Below are 25,428 nucleotides of genomic sequence, written 5' to 3'. Positions count from 1 at the left end.
CACGTCCCTTCGCCGGAAAGCCGGGCGAAGACGTCGATGAATGGCTCATCCATTACAAACGGGTGAGTGCCTACAACAAATGGAATAGCACTTCTCAGCTTTCCAACGTTGTGCACTTCTTACGGATACCACGTTGGTGTGGTTCGATAGCAACGAGGAGACATTCACAACATGGGAAAGATTTGTTTCGCAAATCAAAGAGCGCTTCGGTGACTCCGAGACGAAAAAGAAAAGGGCAGAGCAGACGCTTTCACAACGCGCGCAAGTGCCGGGCCAAACATGCATGAACTACATTGAGGAAGTGCTAAAACTCTGCAGGTTGGTGGACTCTGGCATGTCCGAGGAAGACAAAGTCAGGCACATCCGGGGACAAAGTCGGACACATGACGTTTATAGCTTTCTGATCGCTAAATACAACCTGGCCTCCGTCGCCGACGTGAGTGATGATTATTGTTGTTTATTGGCGCAAGGGCCAGGTGTGGCCAAAGAGCGCCTCCGTCGCCGACGTCATCCGGCACTGCCGCACGTTCGAGCAGCTTCAAACGAGGCGCGTTACGCCGAAGTTTGGCAGATTAGCCAACGTTACGACCGTTGCAAGCATAGATAACGACCAGTCGCTCGATCTTGCTTCAACGATCCGTCAAATAGTTCGAGAAGAGCTCAGCCTGCACTCACAAGTGACTCACCGCGATACTTATCACCCAGGCTCGTCACCAGCTGTTGAAACAACTTTTTCATCTTTCTCCGAGTATCCAGCTGATTATGGAATCCCGCCTCGACAGCTACCACTTGTCTACGAAAGCGGCGCTCCCTCTGACGCTCGATCACGATGGGCAGAGCCACGTTGTTATCGCCAAGGCCCCGTGACTTATGATGCCGGGACGCGACCAGAGCAACGTCGACCCTACTACCAGGACCCCAATTACGACCGATACAACCGATCCCAGCGAACACTGGAGGCGAGTTACCCAAAAGGGAACGAACTCGCTTACCGCCCACAGAGAGCAAGCATTGGTTTTGAGGAGCATACAGTGAAGCGTGACCCTCCCGTGTGCTACTGCTGCGGTTCCACGGGACACATAGCTCGTTACTGTCGCCAACGCCGTCAGTCACGAAGGACACCGCCGATGTTCTCGCCACCTGGAACCCGTACATTGCATGACACATGGACCAGTTCCCACGGACCGTTTCTCGCGCGAGACCAGACGCAGCGATTCGCCAGCGTCTGACACCACCGTCCTCGTCGTTCTCCGTCCGCTCGGCGCCGTGCATCCTCGCCCCCGCCGGGAGACTAGCATCCGCGGCCGATGGAGGTGAGGTCGCCGGACGATCTTTGGATGAAATCCCTCTGCCTGCTGTGATGATCAAAAACAAAGTGAATGTGCTAGTTAACGGATTGCCGACCATTGCTTTAGTTGATACTGGTGCGAATGTGTCTGTCATGAGCCTCGCTTTCAAGAACCGCCTAGGCCACAAAGTTATGTTTTCATGGGACGTTACCTTTCGTGGAGTGGGCGGCGAGTGGCTCCACCCCCTCGGTGTTTGCGCTGTAAGTGTCACGTTGGCTGTGTCGGAGTCCTTGCCCGCACGATGTGATTCTCGGCATAGATTTTCTTCAACACTGCGGCGCTTCTGTGAACGAGGTGCTTTCACCCGCGCTTTCTGAACAAAGCTCGTGTGGCGAAGAAAGGGATATAAGAAATAAAGTCACTTCTGCACAACTCTCCGTAACAATATTTTAGGTAATATTTTGAGCATTTCAAAGCCAGGTTTTGTGTAGGATGATTATGTCTGGGGAAAATTGACAAGAAATATGCGATAGATCTGTAGTAGCAGAAACAATTGAACGACAATTCCACTGTAGTATCTTTAGCGAGCCTGTGGTAAAGATAGAACGGTAGCGGAAACTGCCTGATCTAAAATATTCTCTTTCAAGAAGTCCTTCTTGGAGAGGTTCACTTTTTCCTATTTTTGAGTTTTCGACTTGGAAGAAATGTAGTGGGGAGGTGATCTGGTGCGTTTTAGACTTTTAAGTTTCATGTCAACATCCTGGTAGTCTTCCGTTAGGGGTTCCGGTTCCGTCTGTTCTACATGAGTAGAAAGTCCTGCGCAAGGGGAAGAAGAATGGGAACCGAGGGGCTCGATTTTGTTAATCATAATCACATAAAGCCAACAGACAACGAAGCCAAGGAAAGCACCGGGGAAATTAAGTGTAGTTGAAATTGGAATGTAGAGAAATGGAAGTGGACGAAAAGATAACTTGTCGCCCGCGGGTGCCGAACCCGCAACCTCCGCATTACGCGTGCGTTGCACTACCAATTGTGCTACGGCGACGGCCATCAATTCGTCCACTAACTTGGTTATTTATGTTTACTAGATCTAGCCCTAGGAGTGCTAGCCAGCGCCACTCAGAACCGCGGTGGGCGGATGTGGAACATCCTTTTTGGCCCGATGGCGTCACGATACACGTGAACTTGGGAGAGCAGGCACGTGGCTAATAACCCTCGCATATGCTACCTAATGACATCAAGGCTGCCAGGTTCGAGACCCTCGTAATGAAAATACGAAAGAATAATGGGAGTCAGATAACGGGTTGGACGACGATGTTCGTTGTTGAGTTAGGTTTAGTACATTTGAAACCTGGGATGCATGAGCTTGGGCAGAGGCTGCACCAATGAACTGCGCCAGCTGACTAGATAGCATTTTTGCCAAGGACTCAAAAAGAGTTGTTGCAAGTCGTTCCATAGCCTTTGCCGCAGCTGTCTCTACTGCCTCTGCTATGGCCTTGGATAGAGAAACATCTATACTAGCGGTGTGACGAGCTGTTACGCCTGCGTAGCCCTGGGATCTTCCCTGAACCTCTGTAACTGCTTCCCTACGTGAGCATCGCCTGCGTTCCACCACTTCTAGTATTCTTAATTCTCGTTCCTTCGCAGAACAGTTCGAATAGTCTGCAGGGTGTGCTTAATTACATAGAAAAAATTTTTCTTCCTAAGACTTACATTCTGTGCTGTTGCGATTTTCTCCACATAGGCGGCATCGAATAACCGACCTGCAGCCTTTTATAGTGTGTCCGTAGGGCCAACATTTCAAGCACTGAAGTAGTCTTGGGGAAAGTGGCTCTACTCTGTATATCAGGGGCCATGCCTTGATTTTAGTTGGACGAACTGTTCCCACGAACGTAAGAATTACCGATTCCGTAGGCGACGTTTTGTTCTTAATAATTCGGCTACACCGGTATACGGAAACAGCTCCAGCAACTGAAAACAAGCCTAGTACTTCTCAGGGGTCCAGGATCGCGTCCACCCCGCGAACTAGGCCTTTCGAGCATGCAAGGTTGTTCGGGAATAAACGGGCTCACTGGATTCAATGTTCAAATTTTTTAAAAATTCTGAACAGTGGATAAGGTCTCGAACGCACTCCTGGTCCGTTGAACAGCAAAGAATACCACGGCGACCAAAATGACGTACCTCGGTGATCTTTTGAAACTGGGAGGAGGCCTTTCGAAGCTCCACCTGAATCGCTTTCGGATTCTTCATCTGTATCGATCCCCCATTTGAAGGCACAGGGACACAATTGTTTCCACTGCGTAAAAACGAGTCTATCGGCCACTCTCGGGGAGAGAAAGAAGCTATCCAAGGGGAATGTCCTTGACCAGGTGAAGAAAGAGACATGAGGTTAGTCTAACTCACTTACACTCGAGACACAATAAACCGAAAAGTGAAGAAAAAAACTATAGACAAGTCAAAAGAACAACCAAGACCTTAAACAAACAGTAGAATACCGCCGCCCGATACTTGACCACGCCGCTCGTGCTGCTAGCTGCTTTGTAGAGTAGAATATACGCATCGCTCTACGCGCGATGCGTGAGCGTGTCCTCGCGATTTCCGACCGTCTCGGCGAGGCTATCCTTTGCTGCGTACGGAGGAGGATGGGAGGAAGCGATGACTCGAAGCGATTAATAGCGCTTAATTGTTTGTGTATATGCGCGTTCTTTTTGAACGCGAATATACACACAACTTTGTATATTCCACACCACAATATATTCCACACCAACAACCACACCACAGTTAGTCCATTTTTTTTTCTTCAAAATCCGAGGCTGTCCACCGGTGCGTCAAAGGACTAGCAGCTTTTAATTCTTTTTGGCTTAGAGTGCGGTCGGGTTCCCGTGACACCACTGCGCCGACGTCTCAGTGTGCATGAACTGCTTTTTTGTATTTCGGCATGGCTTGTGACCCCAAACGTTACATGTGATTAAATCTGGGACCTGCATGACGCATAAAAATACCCAATGCTTGAAATTACACGCTGCGTACGATGACACTAAATACGCTTGTACGCATCGCATTTAGGTTTGCAGTATTTAATTATTCAAGCGCTTTAATAATGATTCGTTTCACGTATCCTACGTGTGTGCATAATTAGATTTTTTTTTCACAAACGTGCACGATTGTTTGGACTCAGTGACGCTCGTTACTTGGAAAGCGCGGCGATTTGCACATATTTCTTGTCGCCTAGAAGACAATGCGCCGTGCGACACGAGCGCCGTGCGACCAATCGAGCGGCGCCCCCGCGTCGTTGCGCATCAATCAACCGCGCGCGCTCGAGAGGAGGGGGCCCCTTTGCAGAGGACGCGCGTGCTTCGCTGCCGGTGCGCGTCAAACGGCGAGCCGTTGTCATCGCCGCCCCGGGCCATTGTGCAGCCGCGGCGAGCAGGGAAAACAGACGCATGCGGCTTTTCTTTGCTGCAGGAATCCGGGGGTCTGGGAGCGCAGTGGCTGCAGAGATGAACGCCGATATCCGGAACGTCAAGGCGGACTACAAATTCGAATCTCGGAGGCTGTCGCACGACGCCGATCGTGCGACCCGAATGGACCGAGCGGCCCGCCCCGACGTGGCTAAGCTGCATGACGGCAACGGAGGCGTCAATCGCGACTACGCAGCGGATGATGGCCGAGCCTCCAGGAGTGTGGTCTGCTACAGGAATGGAGAAGAGTGCGTCTTTCGTAAAGGCAGTATCGTCTGTTACTCGGAGAACTGCGCAGCCATCACCGACGAGAACTTGAACGAGCCCACCACGCTGCGTCTGAAACAGGACCTTAGCGGAGACGATGAGCGCTCTTCTTCCTTAAGCGGCAGGCAAAAGCGCTCCTTCGGAACGACTCACGAAGAATCGCTGCTGAATATCTTCAAGCAGGCGGCCGTGCCGTTCTTCCTTGGCGGACTAGGCACGGTGTTTGCGGGCCTGATTCTCGACACGGTTCAGTTCTGGCCGCCGTTCCAGCACGTCACCGAGCTGTTCATCGTGGTGCCTCCGCTTCTAGGCCTCAAGGGCAATTTGGAGATGACGCTTGCGGCCAGGCTGTCGACGCAGGCCAACCTGGGGAACATGGACACGCCGAGGCAGGTGTGGGACATTGCACTCGGCAACATGGCGCTGGTTCAGGTGAGCACGTGGAGCATTGCTGCCGTCGCGATGCATGAGCGTTTGCTCGCGATTTTCGACCGTCTATCCAGTATACCTTTCCTGCGCACAGAGGAGGACGAGAGGAAGCGCTTAATTAATGATTATGTGTGTGTATATGCGCGTTCGTTTTGAATGCGAATATACACACAACTGTCAGTCGCTTGTAAATTATGGTTCGCGCTAATCATGTCCTATTATGAAGAGTGGAGTGGATATATTTCGCCTGAAAATAACTCAGGCCCGCTTTGTCCCTGAACTCTATCCGTCATTACTATTATGGAAACTGTTAAATTACTCCATGTTGGCGCTTTGGAAGAGTGCTTAGGTGCCCTTTAAATCAATCAGGTCGCTAATTTGACAGCTTGGCGCTATATTCCACTCTCCAAAATAGAACGCTCGGTATCACATTTGTCTAAAACAATCGGCTGTAGACTACGCCAGCGTCGCCTAGCGGTAGGTCTTCTAGATTGCAAACCAGCGCTTCGCTACGAGCGTGCACGACGCAGCCTCATTGGCGCAGCGCATCAGGGGTAGAACGGCTCTTTCTTGCGAAAATCTTCGTTTCCTCGTCGCGCTAACTTACACCCCCTCGACTTGAATTGACTCACCCAGCAACCTATGCACATTTCCGCATTTTCTCTGGAACGATGCCGACCCGATCCACATATTCAGTTTGCTTGCTGCATCTGCCATGGGGGCACGCGTACGGGCAACTGTTTGCGATAAGCAAGTTTGATTGCGCGCAGCAAACGCTTCCACTGCACTAAGGCGAGTACCATGAAATATAAATGAATCGGCGCAAGATCAAATGATCGCTTCGAAGCCTACTGACAAATATAATCTCATGCACAAACCAAACACCAAAAATGGCAAACACGATGATAAAGCACGCGATGACATCGCATTGCGTGCGCAATGACGCAACATGCCAGCTGTTTGATTCCGACGCCTAGGTGGCTCTGTCACGCCGGCTGCAGCCGGTTGTTGTCGGGGCGGCAGAGTTGGTGTGACGTGGCGCTGGAAGTGAGACGTGTATATAGTGATTGTACTCGCCATGGCCGGTGCTTCTGCTGCTGGGGACACCGTGCGATTACGTGCACGCACGGTTACACCTACCATCATCAGCATCGGAGATCAGACGTGCCCATATTAGTGTTAGATTAGGGGACGCAAGCCGCACCCTAGCGTTGATGGACGCTATTGTGGACGCTCTTTTGTGCATGCGCGCCTTGGGTTCCTTTTTACGGCGGCGCCCCCCAACGATTACGGGCTTGCGTCCCCTAATCTATAAAGCTTAATTGCAGCATAGGCGATTTAGTAGCAATAGTTCTAGAATCCTACGATACAATGTTTACTTCGACAATTGCGTTCCGTTATTTATAAGTGATACATTGCGCAAATAGTTTGACGCGGTCGTTGCCCTCGAATAAAACAGTCTTGTTTAGTCATTCCAGCGTGCCAAACAAGCCGCAAGACGGTTAGGATCATTTTGTGGGGTCTTGTTTGACCCATCCTATCCGACACACTCCCCCGTTTTCTGGAAATCGCGTCCTCAAAAGAATCGTCGCATTCTGTTTATGCGGTGCCCATTAGATATCCCTTGTTTACAATGCAACAAACAGGTGCTGAAACATTTTGTATTCTGTCGGCTTACCAGCTACAGCCGTCACCATTTTAGGTTACTAAATCTCTTATGTTCATTTCGAAACACAGAAAGAAAAAGTGGCCACGGCGGCCGCATTTCGATGGGGGCGAAATATGAAAACACCCGTGTACTTAGATTTAGGTGCACGTTAAAGAACCCCAGGTGGCCCAAATTTCCGGAGTCCACCACTACAGCGTGTCTCATAATCAGATCGTGGTCTTGGCACGTAAAACTCCATAATTAATTAATTAAATAAATTAGAAAGAAAAGGTATTATTTGCTGGGGTCGTGAGCCATGCCACCGGTCTCATTCAAGGCGCCCATCTGGCGCATATATATTAGATGCGTGAATTGCGTGGCCCCGCACGTGAGCTCGTCACTGGCGCTTACATTTCTTGGGGGGGAGGGGGTTTGCATTGGCCGAGCTGTTGTGCTGCAATTCGCGCTACGCCATTTACGCGGATGACATTTCGATCTGGGTGCCGGGAGGATCAATGGCCACGATTGAACACTCATTACAGAACGCACGGCTGAACCGCACGGCTGCAACCCCAACGAACGGGCTCACCGGCTGGCGCGCGATTTCACGACCCGCGCAGCCGTCAACGGCCCTCCTCGTAACGAGGCTTGCATCCAGAAAGACCCATTGTGCACCTTTCTTGAAATCGTCTCACACTACCGCTTGGAAAGGAGGTGGTTCTCTCCTCCTCATCCAAAACTAAATAACATTCTGAGCTAGCACGCTCAGAATGTTACAAACCCGCACGTACCCCACTCCGCGGTCCCTTAGCTGGATAGACCCACACTTCCCGCAGTCGTGCCCCAAATGTGGAGCCGATTCGTGCTCTTTCGATCACATACTCTGGCTGTGCCCTGCCATAGAAAACTCTATACTTTCCACAAAGGAACAGTGGGAGGAGTTCCTAAGAAGCGACCACCACCACATCCAACTCCAGGTTGGCCCACGACATCGCAACGGGATTTCGCCTCCCGGTGCCATCGTGGGCGGAGCCACCGACTTGACCTGAGGGAGCCTTCGGCTCTCCTTGGCCAGTTTCTCCGGACCAATTAAAGTTCTTGTCACCGTCACGGTGTATATATCCCTAAAATAGTGAACAAGCCGTAACCACACTATCGGCAGAAACTTCTCAGTTTAAAAAGCCTAAAATATCCCTTTCTTTTTCACGGGCTTTATGTCGTGCATCTAAACATGGTCTCTTCCTTTGAAGTATCTAAACACATTGTCAGCACTTCTGTTTATTGACTGGTTGAATACCGCCTATTTTACACTTTCGGGCACGACGCTAATCACGCCCCCTGTTTCTACATACATTCCATTGCCGTACTCAACGTTACTTTTTCGCATTTTTCCTTCTGTCGAACCTCTCCCAATACACCGCTGCGAACCGCACCGCCCTGCTGTGCCCTAGCGGGATAATTGCACGAGCCCATCTTTCCGGCCAACCGCCACTCTCGACGGGCTTCGCACCTCAACTAACTTGGTTTACAATCTGCAGAACGCATGTGAGAGGAGGAGGTGCCTGCACATAGACGCGAATGACGCTACTTTATTTTTCAGGGGCTTTAGTTTTGCCGCTAGTGTGTATGCGGCTTTACACACCTCCCGCTTTGGCCTGTATAAACGTCTTACCACAAGAAATCGGTAGCTTATACACGATCGATTCCGTACATTTGACGTGCTTCTTATTGCACCCGATCTTGTGCGAGGCGCCAGGATTGGTCATCTTGCACCTTTTTGAAGCTTGTCAGGAGCAGAAAAAACAACTTTACCGTTCGCCTTTTGCCAAATCTTTTTTAGTGGATGTGACAAGCCGTGAACAAGCCATAAACCATCGTCTGCTTGAGCGCTTGAAGTTTTTTTTTTTTTTTGTCATGTCTTACCAACACGCCCAAACAGCCGCATTGCTGATACCACATTCAGATTCTGATACCTTCATACCACGCACAAGCAACGACTGGAATCAGCTCCTTCCGTCGCTACAGATGCTGATGCCGATTCTAGAAAGCCACGTTTGAAATTTTCGCTGTGTAAAAAAATAAAGAAATAAGCTGATTTCTCCGTGTAAAGCCTTCGGGCTTTTAAATTGACAAACAACAAAATGAAAATAAACAAATGAATACTGTAACTCGCTGGGACGTTATGTGGAGAGAAGCGCACGCATTCAAATACAATGACAAGTTTATTTATAAAGCCAAACGACAAAAGCGTACATTCACTACCGATATTGCAATAAACAAATTGAATGCAAGTTTAATGACAAGACGCAGAAATTTATGCTTGGCGAAGAGCATGTGGGGAACAACGTGCTCATAATGACCGAGCCAAATATGATAGGTTCTTTCGCTTCCACCCTCGCGCAAAAGCAGCATACACGTGATGCGCGCCAACTAAATAAGCCGCGAGTTTGCTGCACGATGCCAATGGCTCGCCGTTTAACGTCTCTGCACCGCATGCTTACAAAGTTCAAAAGTTCACCGTACGCGGGATCTGCGAAAAATAATAATATATCCGCAGCCTCGGAACAGCAGCCTGGTGTTGGAATTTCCAGCCTGTGCTAGAGTATATACATATGTGAGAACGCATAACACACAGGCTACGATCACAAACTGCTCCGAACATTTGTCAAGTCCCGCGGTCCGTAAATTTTTGTACTTGATTGCACATAGCTAGAAAGTTGTCAGCATACAGCCTGTACGGCTCAGTACTTACAGCCACATCAATCAGGTGGGGTCGTTGCTCGATACTGTGCTGACTTCTTGGAAATTTTAACAGCGGAGCTGTTTAGGCCGGCCGTACTGTGTGCCGCCTAGCAACCACCTCGCAGAGCGTCGCGCGCTATGCTTGGGAGAGGGAAAGAAAAAATGAGCGAGAGAGAGAGAGAGAGAAACAAATTGTAGCAGTACCGAGGCAACGCGCAGAGGTGCTGCCGACGCCATCCGCGCTTCTCCGTTTCCGCGCATTAGCGCCAAACGCTTGCGGTGTCCGTAACTGCAGCAGGCGTCTCTGGCGGCGGCTCGGCCGAGCTCCAAATGCCTAATTAGGCACTCGACCAGCTGCGCGCTACTGCGCATGCGCCGTGACGTCATCCCGGAGTGTCTTCTGCATAGCTTTCACCCCACTTCCCCTACGTGTGCTCGGACTGCAAGTGCTTCGCGAGGCGTTCACCGATGCCACGGACCACAAGGAAATGCTTATACACTTCGTAAACTTAGCATCACTTCGTATGCCAGAACCAGCTAGGAACCGATCAGCTCCATGTGTCTTTAGCCTTGCGCACTAGCGCAAGCTACCTCGACTTTTTTTTCGCAGGACATCACTTTTTTAAAGACAGAACAGCCGCCACAGTGTGGCTGCACTGCGGAGAAGGAAGACGACGTGTTCCCGCTTGATTTTGGCCTCCGTTAGCTTCCCCGCGAAATTGGCATCAGCTACATTATTTGGTGGAGGCGGATGTTCCCCGTACCCGTCATGAAGCTTCGCAACGGCGCCACTGCAACTTCGGCCCCTGCTGCCGGCACTTCATCTACACCAGCGTCTCCGCCTGCAGCCCGACCTACGTCGCCTTCTCCCCCCCCCCCCCCCCCTTTCGGTATCCTGGTGTTTTTACCGGAGTCGGCAGTCCTGATGTTGACGACTGGCTCCGCTTATACGAACGTGTCAGCAGCAGTCACAGGTGGGATCCGACTATTACCTTTGCCAACGTTCTTTTCTACCTCGACGGAGCTCCACGGGCCCATGCCCGTACAGACTCACGAAGAGGAGATCTCGAGCTGGGATCTCTTCAAAGAGAAGCTCCGTGACCTTTTTCGCAATGCGTTTGGTCGCCAACTCAATGCCAAGAAGGCCCTTGCCACACGTGTACAGACGTCAACCGAGTCCTACGTGTCGTACATTATCGACGTCTTGGCCCTTTGTGCCGAGACTGACCCGAACATGTCGGAGTAAGATAAGGTTAATCACGGCCCTCAGAGGCATTGCTGACGACGCCTTCAATTTACTGGTATTTACAAAAGTCACCAGCATCGATATGATCCTCAAGGAGTGCCGTCGTCTCGAGCATGCTAAACGCCGCCGGGCATCCCAGCACATCACGCGACTTCTCAACACAGCTGCTATGTCATCCTGTGACGACTTCTTCCACCAGCTTTCGCGATGTGACAACTTAACCCGCATCGTTCGTCGTGAGGTCGAAGCAGCACAACCGGCGGCCCCTTCATTCCCGTCACCTGATCATTCCTTGATCCAGGCCGTCGTCCGTCAAGCGTTGTCAAACGTCGGCCTGCACTCCGTTCCGTGTGCTCGGAACCTCTTTCTCTAGGCACGTTCTCACCCCGCTCTTCTTACTCCTCTTATGGACAGCGCAACCCGTCCGAATGGCGAACCGTGGACGACAAGCCGACCTGTTTTAACTGCCGGCGCATTGGACATATCGCTCGCCACTGCCACAGCCGCTGGACTTCTCCAACGCGCTATTCTTCTGATTACCACCCTCGTCCCTCTAGCACGTTCTTTTTCGTTCGCTCCTTCTATGCCCTACCCATCACCTGACCATGCGACACCTCTGACACGACACCGCTATACTCCCGCTCACCTTCTCTCTCCCACCGCCAATCTCGTTCGTCCCCGTCACGCCCTGGTCCTTCACCGACCTACTCGCAGCGCCCCCAACCGGAAAACTAGACAGTGCAGCTTCTGGAGGTGAAGCTGCATTGACGACATTGGCACGAGATCCTCGCTTCACCTTACCCACGAACAAGAATATTTTGGACGTTCTCGCCGACAATGTTCCTGTGTGCGCGTTGATTGACACCGGGGCGCATGTGTCCATTATGAGTGCTGCTCTTCGCCGTCGGTCCAACAAAGTTCTGACGCCTGCCCCGAACCGAGCTGTACGAGTCGCCGACGAAGGGACTGTCGCTATTGTTGGTATGTGCTCTGCCCGACTCACCATTGCTGAGGGACACACCGTCGTTCTCTTCACCGTCATCGAGCATTGGCCTCACGAACTCATTCTCGGTCTGGATTTCCTCGCCAGTCATTCTGCCCTCATTGATTGTTCGGCCGGCTCACTTCGCTTTGACTTGCCTCTTCTTGCCGACCCTGCGCACCCGCCTCCAAGTCATTTGAGCTGCATGGATTTTTTTCGCCTACCGCCTCAATCAGTGACACACGTCGAATCGTTTGCCTCACCAGCTGTGAAAAAGATGTTTGAAAGAACAGGAACAGGAAGAACAGGAAGTGAAAAAAGATGCTTGAAAAGGACATTAACGAGCCTTCCTGTAGTCCCTGGGCTTCTCCCGTCGTACTTGTCAAAACGAAGGATGGAACTTGCTGCTTCCCAGCTAGCACAAAAGCGATAGAAAACTGCTTCCATACCGATTCGCCAAGACTAAATGAACGTCTGAAAGACGCACTAAAAAATCCGTGCAGTCCGTTTAGAAGGTGATAAACGGTCGTATATCGTTGCTAATGTCCGGCGGATATGACTATTGCAAGAAGTTCTAGAATCCTGCTTAAAGTAGTTTCGAAAAATCCTGTCTTGAAATGGGATTTTGTAAGACCATTACAAGCATTTAAAAAATACAGATTGAATCCTGCTACAATCAGGATTTTGACATCCGTTTTTTTTCACCCTCCCCTCTAGCGCCCCCCTCGTCTCCCTATCCTTCCCTCTCCCCATGCCCCTGCGGCGTTTCGCCTGCCGGCGGCATGCAGGTTTGCGCTTGTGCAATACACGAAACACATACAGCAATAACATTTTTTATTGCAAAAAGTAAACACGACTAGACAAGCGAGCAATCAACATTAAATATGAGTGCCTCCGAGTAACGTCCATTACAGGTATCGACCTTGATAAACCTGGTTTCGAACAGGCTGCTGGGCTGTAGCTCCTTAATTCAGCAGGTCTTCTTACTGCAAAAACATTAGGCATGTGTAAAACGTATGTTAATTGAAGCACACTTTTCTTAGTGAACGTATAGTTTTTCAATGCATTGGCAATAAGCATTGCAATATATTTTGGCAATGGGCAGCACTACAATATATTGGTCCAAGCACACAGTTTTCGAGAATTCCACCTTTATTAACATGGTTCTAACATTAACCGATCACAAGTTAAATTCCCTTCTGTTGCCTTGAAGACATACTTTACATCTAACTGAAGGTGTTTGCATGTACAATCGCCAACCAGTGTAAGTGTCGGCTATTTTGCTAGCTTTCAGGAGGCTGTTGTCTGGACTAGTTGGCGACTGGTAGATGACAGCAGCCTCCTAAACATGTGCGAAGTAGATGCCAATTAGCATTCAAAGAAAGGAATAGATAATGCATTTCTGATAATGTTGTACGAGAAAAGAGGTAAGTGCGGCTCTGCAAAGGCACAGCTTCAGTGTGACAGCATTGTTACACCACCCCAATTTTATTTGCCACAGATCACATAGCCAATTCAGAAATGGCGCAGGCTTGAGCATATACCTAAACACCAGTCTATCAAACACATCGCATACTTCAAATTGAGCAAACATATTGCGATTCCTTAAAAAATAAAAGACAGCAGACGAGTGCAACCTTGAGTTACAGCGACTATTTGCAGCACGGTTGCTTCAAGCATATACAGTAAGAACTTCAGTTGTTTGTAATTAAACCATTAAAATGTTGCACTCCTATGACTTGCCTGTTTGAAAACCTCCACACAATAACATTGCCAAGCACTTGTAAAGAATTTTTTTACAAAAACAGTGAGTCATCCACACACAAGGTGGGAACATAAGCCGTAATTTTCCACCTAGTTTCACTAACTTTGGCCTTGGCGACATTTATAGTTACGCAATGGGTTAAAGGTTAAGCTCGTGCAGTTTATAAATCAATTATGATCTAGAGTGCTTGCATATGCAATTCATTGCTTACACCGAAATGAGCCCACACACTAAAACCCACACATGGCGCGCGGCGACGATTTCATCGCCGTTGCACTTTATACGGATTATCACGGCGACGACGACGGCGGCAAAAATGCGCTTGGAGTGCCCATATAATTTCTATCGCAACAAAATAGAAAGAACCGCGGCGTAAACTTCTCTCTCTTAAATGGCAAGGTCGCCGTTACGTCGTCGCGCCGTAACACGCGTGTTCGAGTCGATGTCTCAACGCTGCGGCTGCGACGCAGAGGGAAGCAACGACGGAGGCCCAGTCCGGCCAACGAAACTGCTCACAATCGGCCAACGCTCGCTTCAACGGCAGGAAAAGAAAGGGAGAGGGTTAAGCTGGCGCCGGGCCGGCGGCGGGCGCGCACGGAGACAGTCGAAGGTGGGGGAGCTACGAGGGAGTTGAGAGGGAGAGTGAGGGGAGCCACCGAAGCGACGGGGTCACCTCTGCTCAGCCAAATCCGCTTCCCTGACGCCCTCCTCCCTCACCTTCGACGTGTCCGCGCGCGCCCGGCGCCGCCGTGCTGGCGCCGCCCGCTCCCTACAGCATAGTTTTCTGCGAGCGTTGCTCGACGTGGGCAGTCTCGTGGCCCCTACTCGCCATCTGCTTATGCGCCGTGATATATAACGACTCCATTCGTACGTCGTGCTGTGGTGCACGAATGGTGCTGTGGTGCTGTGAGACGAAAGTCTTTCCTTTAATTCGAACAAACTTTCGGGCTCCTTCGAGTTCGAATTATCGAGATACGACTGTATATGTGTCACGCTGAAAATTTAATTCGTACGACTTTAATATGAAATAACAGTTACCTGGGTTCTTGGAATTCAGGAGTTTCGTGGTGGCTCTTTGGGCGGCGGCGTTTTCGTCTGCCCCTTTCGGCACCTGTAGAGGGTACATGATCGGTGTCTTCACCCTCACGCGCCTTCTCTCTTGCACGTAGGTATGTGCCTGCATAGTAAGTTACAAAAAAAAAAACTCTTTATTGTTATGCTGCTAAACTCGGAGTATCTATGTTTATAATGTAACAGCAGTGCGTATTACAACAGTATATTGGAATTTTTCTTTTTTTAACAGAATTTTGTTACTGCACAGACTTGCAAAAAGAAAACGCCAGTGCGACCTCAAAATTTATTTGTTGCATGACTGAAGCCAAAAAATGTTAGGTATCCTAAAAAAAAGATGCTCTAAATAGCTACACTGTCAGATTATGCTACAAAAAAACAAGGCAACAGTGCACTACATACAGGGTGTTTCATTTAACTTTAGCCAAACTTTAAAAATATGCAAGTGCCACGTACCAGGACAGAACCAAGGTAATGTTGGAGATACTCAGATTATTTTTTTGCATTCCGCCTAGTTAGATAATTAGTTCTAATTAATTAATTAATTAACTTCTCAATTACTATAGTTAGATGAAAAGTGTCAATGAGAAGATTGTAAAGCAACATGAGAAACCCCTGATACCGCTTTCTGTTTCTCAATATGAGCTACATAAAGTGTTTTTCCAAGTGTAAAAGATGCCTGCCAATACAAGCAAACTGCCTCGAGCGGCCAGTCGTTCGGCAGTTTTGCGTGCATTCGCGGGCATCTTTCACGCTCGGAAAAACACACGAGTGATCTCGCACAAGAGCGTTGACGGAAGAATGCTGTGGCTACGCGAAGATCGTAGCACGTCTCATCATTCTGCGCCAAACGGGAATGTCATCGTCATCCTAACGATCAATGGTCAACGAAACGTCACAGAGGTAATTTTAGACAGCTTTGGCAAACCTGAATACGCACACAATAAAAGAAACGTACGCAGACGTAAACATGCCTCTTAAACAATATTAGAGATTCCAGTTAAAATCAAGGCGCTTTCATTGAAAAACTTCATTACCACCTAAAACTTCCACCTAAATCTCCCGCCTGAAAACCGTAAATAATTAAACACGACAGGTGTCAAAGTGGCAGTGACTACTTACGTGAGCAAAGAAGATGTGGAAGGCAGTCTGGCGCTCCGCAGTTCATGAACGAATACGCGTCAGGAACTTAACGGCTGGTCCTGACAAAAATAACGGTGAATGTAACGGCGGGTTCAAAAGTTACGCAATCTGGAGGGAAGCTGCGCGGAGAGCGCAGCCCGCTTGGCTGCTCAGACTGCGTCGGCGCAAGCGATGACGCCGATGAGCCGTCGCGCCACTTCTCGCTTTGTCAGGTAGCCGCTATGATACGTCGCGGCGCTGCATCCTCTTGCGACACACTCTGCTGCAATGCAGAAAAATACTCAGTGTGGCTTCGTACTCGGTACCTGAAGCACAGAAATGCCAGCTAATTTAACTAAGAAAATACAAAATGCGGCTGCTACCATAATGCTAGCGCCACCTTACAATGATAATTTGAAATAACAAAAGTCGAACTTTTTAATGCCTCATTCTTGGCACTTTGCGGTAGGTAGGTAGGTTCCTAACTCGCTTTATAATACAAAAAAGTGATGTGCAACCTATAATGGAATCGAACCTCTGCCGTGGGGCACAGCAGCCGGTTCTCTAGCAACTAGACTACGGTGTCTTTTTCTTCCTTTCGGCCAAAGTAAACCAGGTTAACCAAACAGACAAAACGAAAACTGCGACAAACAATATCAAAACATTTTACAGTTTGAACCGTCAGTCCAACTTGGCTGACATTGTCATTTAAAATTCTCTGAGCGTTGTCAAGGGATCTACCCTCGACAGCCACTCAGGAGCACAACAATCATGCGTTCTAAATTTTCCTTCAAAGAAAAATGGCAATATTCGCCAGGAGGGACAGATCGCGTTGAAGTGTATCGAGGACTGTTCAACAATGTCCTCGCGTCGATGACAAAATCAACGTCGAAAGTGGTGCTTAGTTTCCGGAGAAGTTCAGAAACTGCGACAAGCGGAATTCAGTGACTTGTAACCGATGATGCAAGCCATCCTTGAAATTCCACACATTTACGTGGACAAAGACTTACCTGATTTTCTGCAGATGATGATGCATAGTCCGAAGAATCTCCATTTTCGATGCCCGAGCTTATAGGAGGGTCGTTTCGTGGAACAAAATACTCTCTAGAAATGTCTTGCGTGTGTGCTTCTACATTTTCTCCTTTCCAGGCAAGGTCACTTTCATGAAAACTGTCCTTGGATTGAGCATCCTCATGTGGCGAGGATATTTCACTAGAAGCATGGTTACTACTTTCATTAACCTACCTTGATACTTATTGGACGGTACTCGTGGCAACAGGACTGGCAGATACCGGTTTGTCATTAACTCTACGCCTCTTCTGACGGTATGAAAGGTCAGCGTAACTTTTCTTCTTTATTGTGGACTTCATTATGAGCATAAAGAGCAAGCGGCTGCCCCTTCAGTGCTCACTCACCACAATGCAAACACCCGCGCCTGGGTTGATTGCACTCTCTTCTAACAGGGCGAAGCAAAAACAAAAACCAACGTCCATTTTTCCCGCCAAAAAGCAGAAGAAAACAACAAAAAAAATCAATAATTGTAGGCTGCTAGAACAAGCGATTTTAAACGTCTTCTAAAATCCGCCTTATAGCAAGATTTTTCCATCCCAATTGAATCCTTCTCGATGTTGACTTCTTCAATCTAGATTTTTGACGGTCAAAGCGAAATATCCATGAATAAGAATGATTATATCTCTTTTGTGCTAGCTGGGTTTTGTGTAGAATATCGCCACCTGAACAAAATCACAAAAAAGTACATTTACCCTTTGCCACGTATTGATGACGCTCTAGAGTGCCTGTACGGTGCCACCGATTTTTCTTCTATTGACTTACGGTCCGGCTACTGACAGATATTCGTCGACGACATGTACCGAGAGAAGACTGCATTTGTTACCCCTGACGGTCTTTATCAGTTCAAGGTGGTGCCATTCGGTCTCTGTAACGCACCCGCAACCTTTGAACGAATGATGAACACTTTGCTTCAGGGGTTCAAGTGGTCCACCTGTTAAACATGTGCTATCTGGACGACGTCGTTTATTCCCCCACATTCGACACGCATCTAGACCGTCTTTCAGCGATTCTTGACGTGTTCCGTCGGGCCGGTCTTCAGTTGAACTCGTCAAAATGTCACTTCGCTCGCCGCCAAATCACCGTCCTTGGTCATCTTGCGGATGCCAGAGGCGTGCGACCTGATCCGGACAAAATTCGCGCCGTTACGAACTTTCTCTGTTCCCAAGTCTACCAAGGACGTTCGTACTTTCGTAGGGCTGTGTTCTTATTTCCGACGCTTTGTAAATGAGTTTGGGACCATTGCACGTCCCCTTACCGACCTCCTGAAGAAAGGCGTCCCATTTTCTTGGCACCATGCCGCATCTTTTTCACAGCTCACTACTCTACTTACCACGCATCCAATCCTGGCCCACTTTGACCCGTCTGCATCAACGGAAGTTCGAACCATCCAGTGGTCACGGCATAGGAGCAGTGTTACTAAAACGCCAGCGTGGGCATGATCGCGTTATAGCCTATGCCAGCCGACTTCTATCACCCGCCGAGCACAATTATTCAATCACAGAGCGCGAGTGCCTCGCTCTTGTGTGTGTTCTTGCAAAGTTTCGTCCATACTTGTACGGACGCCCATTCTGTGTCATCACTGATCACCAAGCCCTATGCTGGCTATCCTCGCTCAAAGACCCTACGGGACGACTCGCTCGCTAGGCTTTACGCCTGCAAGAATATACCTTCTCCGTGGTATATAAGACGGGACGCTTGCACAAAGATGTAGATTGTTTGTCCCACTACCCCATCAACTAACCGCCTGATGCGGATGCCATCGCTTCCGTTTCCTCTGTGTCCCAGTTGCTTCAAATCGGCAACAAGTAACGCCGCAATCCTTCGTTACGAGTCCTCATCGACCGTCTGGAGTCAACGCCTGGTGACGCCTCTCTCCGGATGTTTCTCCTCAAGGAGGGGACATTATACCGCTGCAATGTCAATCCCCACGGCCCTGACCTGCTCGTCATTCCATCACACCTGCGTTCGACTGTCCTCCGCCAACTTCACGACGCTCCCTTGGCTGAGCACTTGGGCGTCTCGCGCACATACGACCGTGTACGCCGTCGCTTCTTTTGGTCGGGTCTCGCTCGCTCCGTGCGGCGCTACGTTGCCGCTTGTGAGCCCTGTCAGCGTCGGAAGAAGCCCTCAACACTTCCAGCTGGATGTCTCCAGCCAATCGACATCTCACCCGAATCCTTTTTCCGTGTTGGTCTAGTCCTTCTTGGGCCGTTTCCTCTCTCGGGCTCCGGAAATAAATGGGTCGCCGTCGCTACTGATTGCGCTACGCGGTACGCAATCACAAGAGCCCTCCCGACCAGTTGTGCTACTGACGTCGCTGACTTTCTTCTCTACGACACCATTTTAGTGCACAGTGCACCACCCTAATTACTCACTGACCGTGGTCGTAGCTTTCTCTCGGCATTAGTAGAGGATATCCTCCGCTCCTGCTCGACAAAGCACAGTTCAGCACGTCCTACCACCCACAGACCAACGGCCTCACGGAGCGCCTCAACCGGGACATCACCGACATGCTTTCGAAGTACGTTGCGGCCGACCACCACGACTGGGATCTTCATTTACCATATGTGACGTTCGCGTATAATACATCGCGTCACGACACAGCCGGCTATTAACCATTTTATCTCCTACATGGCCGAGAACCCGCGTTGCCCTTGGACAACTTGCTGCGAGGGCCCGCGCGTTAAGCCACTGAATACGCCCGCGACGCGATCGCACACGCCGACCACGCGCGGCAGTTCGGCCGCACCCGTCTCGAGGCCTCACAGGAGAATCAGAGACGCCTCTATGATTGCCACCATCGCGACGTGCACTTTTCTCCGGGTTCTCTGGTGCTTCTCTGGTCACCCATCCACCGTGTGGGCCTTTCCGAAAAGCTGCTGTCGCGCTACACTGGCCCATACTGTGTGGTGCGACAAGTGACCGATGTCACGTATGAAATAATCCCCGCCGAACTCTCAGCGTCATCGTCAGCGTCAAGTGACATCGGTCATGTGGCGAGACTAAAGCCATACCACACATCTTTCACCGCGGATGTTTCGGCGCTTAAGCACCGAAACGGTGCTTCTACTGCCGGGGGTGATGAGAGGGTGTGGAGAGGGTGATGCTGCCGGGGATGAAGAAAGGGTGTTGGGTATCAGGAGCGGCAGAAGACTATCGTCTTTCGACGTCATTTGCAGCGAAGCAAGCAGATATGCGGCGAATTTTTTTTTTATATAATGCGCAGGACTCTGCTACTCAGTAACCGTAGCAGTAACGAACCGTTCAGAGCGAGTGTGTTCAAGTTCAGGTCAAGTCTGTAATGGCACGTCACCGGAACGGTCACGTGAGACAGACCAAACTCAGAATGCTGGGTGAGTTGATATTCTATGCGGACCAAGAATAGCGCGAAAACAAGAAAGAATCTGCAGCTGCTAGTGTGTCGTGTTTCTTTCTCGGCCCTTGTTTTTCGCGCTATTCTTCGTCAGAATAAACTGCAAAATGCACTAGCAATGACAACTTCTTCCAAATATAAAATAATAAGTGATTCAATCCATGACCACCTTGTTATATTCACGCTAAAGGACGCATCTCACCAAAGGCGCAAAAAATCCTCCAGGCTGGTTTCGATGGAGACCGATTCAGGGGAATAAAAACCATCTGGGCACCGGCCCACTCTGGCCTGCCAGGCAACGCGAATGCGCATGACGCGGCTCGAGGTTTTTCAGACCGAGACGACGTCACCAACACCAACACAGACGCATTCGCAATCCGCCGGTCGAGTAGAGATAGGCTGGTGTCCCACAGGGAAATCATAGATCATGACAGACTAGCCAGGGCTAGATACCTGGCAGCGCATTACTCGTTAAACAGGTGGCAATCGGTGGGTTGGCGGCTAATACAAACCAACGCACTCCCCATTGCCTTCAGTCACTATCACCCAGTCGTATACACAGACATATGTAAGCATTGTAACAAGAGAGCAGACCTTCAACACATAATCTGGGCATGTCCAAAGAAACAATATAATAACAATAACAGGTCAGCAACACAACCCCTAACTTTAATAATAAAAGATGAGGAGCGATGAGAGACTGTGCTGCTCACATGGATGTTCAAGCAAGACAAGTCCACATGACTGAAGACGCCAGGCTTCTAGTCGTTACCCCCTCCTCATTTTGGGCAAAATAAAGTTATCTCGCAAGAGCGAGCCTCGTTTGATTGCACACACCCCCCTCCGTGTTTTAATTCGCGCAGTGCCAAGCGTGCGTGCTGTCCCTGCTGTCCTCGGTGTTCGCCATCGTCATGGGTCTCGCCTCCGACGACGCCTTCCGGCTCGACCAAGCTCTGTTTGTGGCAGCATCCAGCATGGCTACCGCCGCCGTCGCCAGCTTCCTACTGGGTGCGTCATTCGGTCGGTTCTTCGTAGATACTGAGCGCGTCAAGAACGAACGTAGGGTATATTATTTTGGAGGTGTTGGCAAGGCCTGGCTGTCCCAGCGCGTGCGTGCAGTTAGTCGTCGCCAAGTGTGTGCGGCTGTGTTGGAAGGAAGGCTGGAATACCGGTGGCCTAAAAGTAGGCAAAAGACACAAAGGACAAGACGATTATTTAACATAGTATAGAGACATTTAAGTGCCACACTGATATCAGGCAGAGAAAATGAGCACTAGAAACAAAGATAACGAGCTTCGGTAACGTCGAGTTGTATACAAACAAAATCCATACAAGTTCTCAACAAGGCCTCTCGAACATCTCATTGAGAACCGACTCCTCCAACAACAGGCAGTAAAATGGTGGACGGCTGCTTGGCTTAGGAGAGAAAACTGTGCGATATTTATTTATTTTATATAATATACGCTTAGGGACATATGGTTATAACGAGGAGACGGCTTAAAAAATATTAACACTAAAAATAACAAGTGCAGTGAGCTTTGGTAATAGCATAAAGATACTCCTAATTGAACAGTGTTAGCAAATGTTTCATGTAATAGTTTGTTATCGGTAATGGCTACGGCACTCGGGAGAAGGTGCTTCCATTCCTGTCAAGTACGGGGGAGGAAAGACTGCGTCAATCAATTCCAGCCTTACTTCGATGATAGATGTTGTTTTGAAACATACTGTGGCCGCAGTATGGTAGGATGGGAAATGTTATGAAGCAACCATTGCGACGTGGGACAAGTGATAGGCTAGCTTTTATCGAGGTTATACTCTCGGTTAGATTATAGTTTGAAAGCATGAAGCGAACAGAATTATTCTGTACTGATTCATGTGCAATAATTAGATTGATGTGATTAGGATCCCATATCGCTGATGCATATACAAGTTTGGAGCGTATTAGTGCCTTGCAGAGTAGTAACCTTAAAGTAGACGGTGCTTTAATATGTTACGCCGTAAGTACCCGATTATGCGATTGGCATTGTTGAGAATGTTCTCTAGATGAATTGTCCAAGTTGTGATGTGTCCAAGTTGTGATGTCCAAGTTGTCCAAGTTGTGATGTGTCCATGAACTGTCCAAGTTGTGATGTGCATATCGAGATATATATATGACGGGGCAAAATCTAAAGGGACATAGTTAAGATGCTAAGCGCAAGGTTTAGGATTAGCTCTGGATGCGTACATCATTTTGCATTTGTTAATATTTAGTTCGATTAGTCACTACACGCACTAATCAACTATATTGTTCAAATCAGATTAAAGTGTTTTAGTATCGTCAGCACGAGCGATTCACTGGAAGATAACACAATCATCAGCGAACAAGTGTGTGTCAGAGGATAATGCAGCAGTAAGATCATGAATGTAAATAAGAACAAATAGGGACCTCACATAAGGTCCTTGTGGTACAGCTGATTTAACTTGAGTGAGTTGACAGTTATGACCATTAGACGTAATGAACTGGAAGTGATTAGTAAGAAAATGTTGAATCGATTTCAAGAGCTTAGGTTCGATAATGAGCAAGCTTCGTTCAAAAAGAAGTCAGTTGTGGCATACCTTGTGAAAATGCTTTGGTAAAATACAAGTGTCGGCGCAGGATTCTCGACGTATAAAGAATCTGCTCAAAAATTGGAGTCTGGGAAATAAGCATAACGAACTGCGTTTGTTCGCCGGCGTCACCGTACTTCCCTGCAGGAGATTAGCTGAGAATCACTAGACACACGGCAAGCGTTTACGTGTCGTCACTCGAGTAGCGCGTCACTCCTGGAAGCTCACTCTCATTATGCAAGCACCGCCATCAACTCCGTATCATTGTAAGAATTATTTCTCCTCCAAATCTCTTCATTCTGTCCGATCGAGTGACCGATTATGGAGATAGCGGTGGCATGGCTTCTTGCGACCAATTTACGAAAAGCAAAAAAAGAGTTGTTGGAAAATGAAAACGCTCAGATGTTCGCTAAGTTGGTGTTGTAAGTATGCACCACACTCAGGACGGCCTCAGAGTAAATCAGAAAATAATCAATAAATCAGACCCGGCAGCAAATCAGAAAGTAAGATTCCAAAGAACCACTCGAACACACCGCACAAACGCGGTGACTAACCATAACGCAAGACGCCCGCGGTAAGGAATCTCATGCATTGCGTTGAGGGGCTGTCTACGTTCGGAGGCCAATTAGCTAGCACCGGTGAAAACGGCGAGATCGAGCCGTGCGTATTTTGTTTTCACAACTGCAAAATTTATGGTTGCGGTGTTTCTACCGAGAATTTCTAAGATATTCAAGCAAATCTCTCTGATCTTTCTATGGCCTGATCGAGTACATTCTTCCTTACATTATTATGAGTATGTACAAGGTAAGGTTACTTTAAACCGATGTGTAGACAACATGCCTAAAGTTATCTTCTTAACATATATAAATCCTATATAATCCTACATATATAAATAAAACCTGTATAAATCTTATTGAACATTTCATGCAATTCCAACACAAACCTAACTCAAATCTTTGACATCCCACCACCTATTTCTCAGGTTTAGAGGCATGCTTACGTTGTAGATAGCCTCTCTGACGGAGGCTATCTTACAGAGGGCTATGACTTGTCATATATGTTATGGCTTGGCGCAAAACGCGCCTACTGTTTCTAAAATTCCTTTGCTGTTGTCGCCAGTTCTGTATAGTGAAAGCGCGCGGCAATCTGCGTGCACGAGCACCAGCGAGCACTTGCGGACGAGTTGTACCGGTAATGAATTTTACCATTCTGCAGTGCGTTATAATTTGCGCATCGTCGTTTTTTTTTTTTTTTTTTTTGTGCGTGAAAGTCACGTAGCCTACAACTGCGGCTTCAATGGCCGACTCTCCCACATGCGACCACTGCAATTGTGATGAAACAATCGAGCGCGTTGTCTTCCACTGCACGGCCTTCGATGTCCAGCGTCCGTCTCGTGTGCTCAACTTAACTGGACGGTCGACCCTTTCCAGGGGCCTGGCCTCACCCGTCATCAACGCAGCCAGCTACACACGCTCTGATGGCTATATATCAACAGACCAGAGAAGTCATTTCCCCTGTGCAGGGTAGCCAACCGTCTAGTCCCGTAGTTGAGGGCCAGTAATCGAATCCCCCAGCTCGTGCTCAGCCGCACAACTAACGCTACCGTCGTCGTGATTCGAGTGTTGCTTGTCTTTCTGAGCACAAGTTCGCGCAATATTACATTCTAAAAGGAAATGGTTATGCGCAAACAAAACACGGACACAGTAATGGACACGGACGAGCGGAAACTTTCAACTTTCAAACTTTTACTGATTACATTCTCAACTCGCACTTTTGGCAGTGTTTGGTTCTCCGCCGTCATTGCAACCGACAGTAATTCACTTTTAGTTACACTGATAACTTTTCTGCAAGTGGGTCCGGTGGCGGCGTGGTGCTCCAACTACTACGCAGTTCAGTGGGGAATTGCTCTGTTGTTCTTATTATATCACCGAATCACTCGTTACGTGGAAGTGTTCCTTTCCTAGTTGCTTTCTTTCGATGACTATATCGGTAGCCAGTCACATGGCATCGTGACATTGGTGTCACGATGCCTTACTTCGAGGGCCTACTGGTTTATAATGACTTGGAAACCCGTGGAAGTTACCATGTTCCTAAAGTAAAAAGAAACAATGATTGTGGTGTTAGGCACGTGTCCCCTTCAACACATTGTGACACAGGCATTGTTTATCACATTCCACTCGAGTGCGGTAAAGCTTATATTGGCAGGTGCCTCAATATTAGACTAAACTAACATCACCATTGACGAACAATCCCAATGCTTCACATCTGGCCTCGCTTTGTTTTACGTGCGCTTGTAGTTATCCTAGAGGAACAGACAGCGAAGATGACAAAGAGGTGGAAGACGAAGAGAAGGAAGACATGGAGCACCGTAATGGC

The 25,428-nt window shown here is 48.7% G+C and overlaps 1 protein-coding gene across 4 annotated transcripts in view; it reads left to right on the top strand.

Annotated features, from left to right (window-relative positions):
* The window catches only part of LOC119462597 (solute carrier family 41 member 1), a 540,896-nt gene that overhangs the window by 123,950 nt on the left and 391,518 nt on the right, over nucleotides 1–25,428 (top strand). For all 4 annotated transcript variants that reach the window (XM_049672773.1, XM_049672774.1, XM_049672771.1 and 1 more), the window contains exons 2-3: nucleotides 4,755–5,449; nucleotides 21,330–21,474. In XM_049672773.1, the coding sequence (XP_049528730.1) occupies nucleotides 4,755–5,449; nucleotides 21,330–21,474 (840 nt within the window). The remainder of the gene's footprint in view (nucleotides 1–4,754; nucleotides 5,450–21,329; nucleotides 21,475–25,428) is intronic.

Source organism: Dermacentor silvarum, chromosome 8 (assembly GCF_013339745.2).
Source record: "Dermacentor silvarum isolate Dsil-2018 chromosome 8, BIME_Dsil_1.4, whole genome shotgun sequence".
Classification (NCBI taxonomy): Eukaryota; Metazoa; Arthropoda; class Arachnida; order Ixodida; family Ixodidae; genus Dermacentor; species Dermacentor silvarum.
The sequence above is the reverse complement of the archived record's forward strand: the minus strand, read 5'-3'. Positions and strand labels throughout refer to the sequence as shown.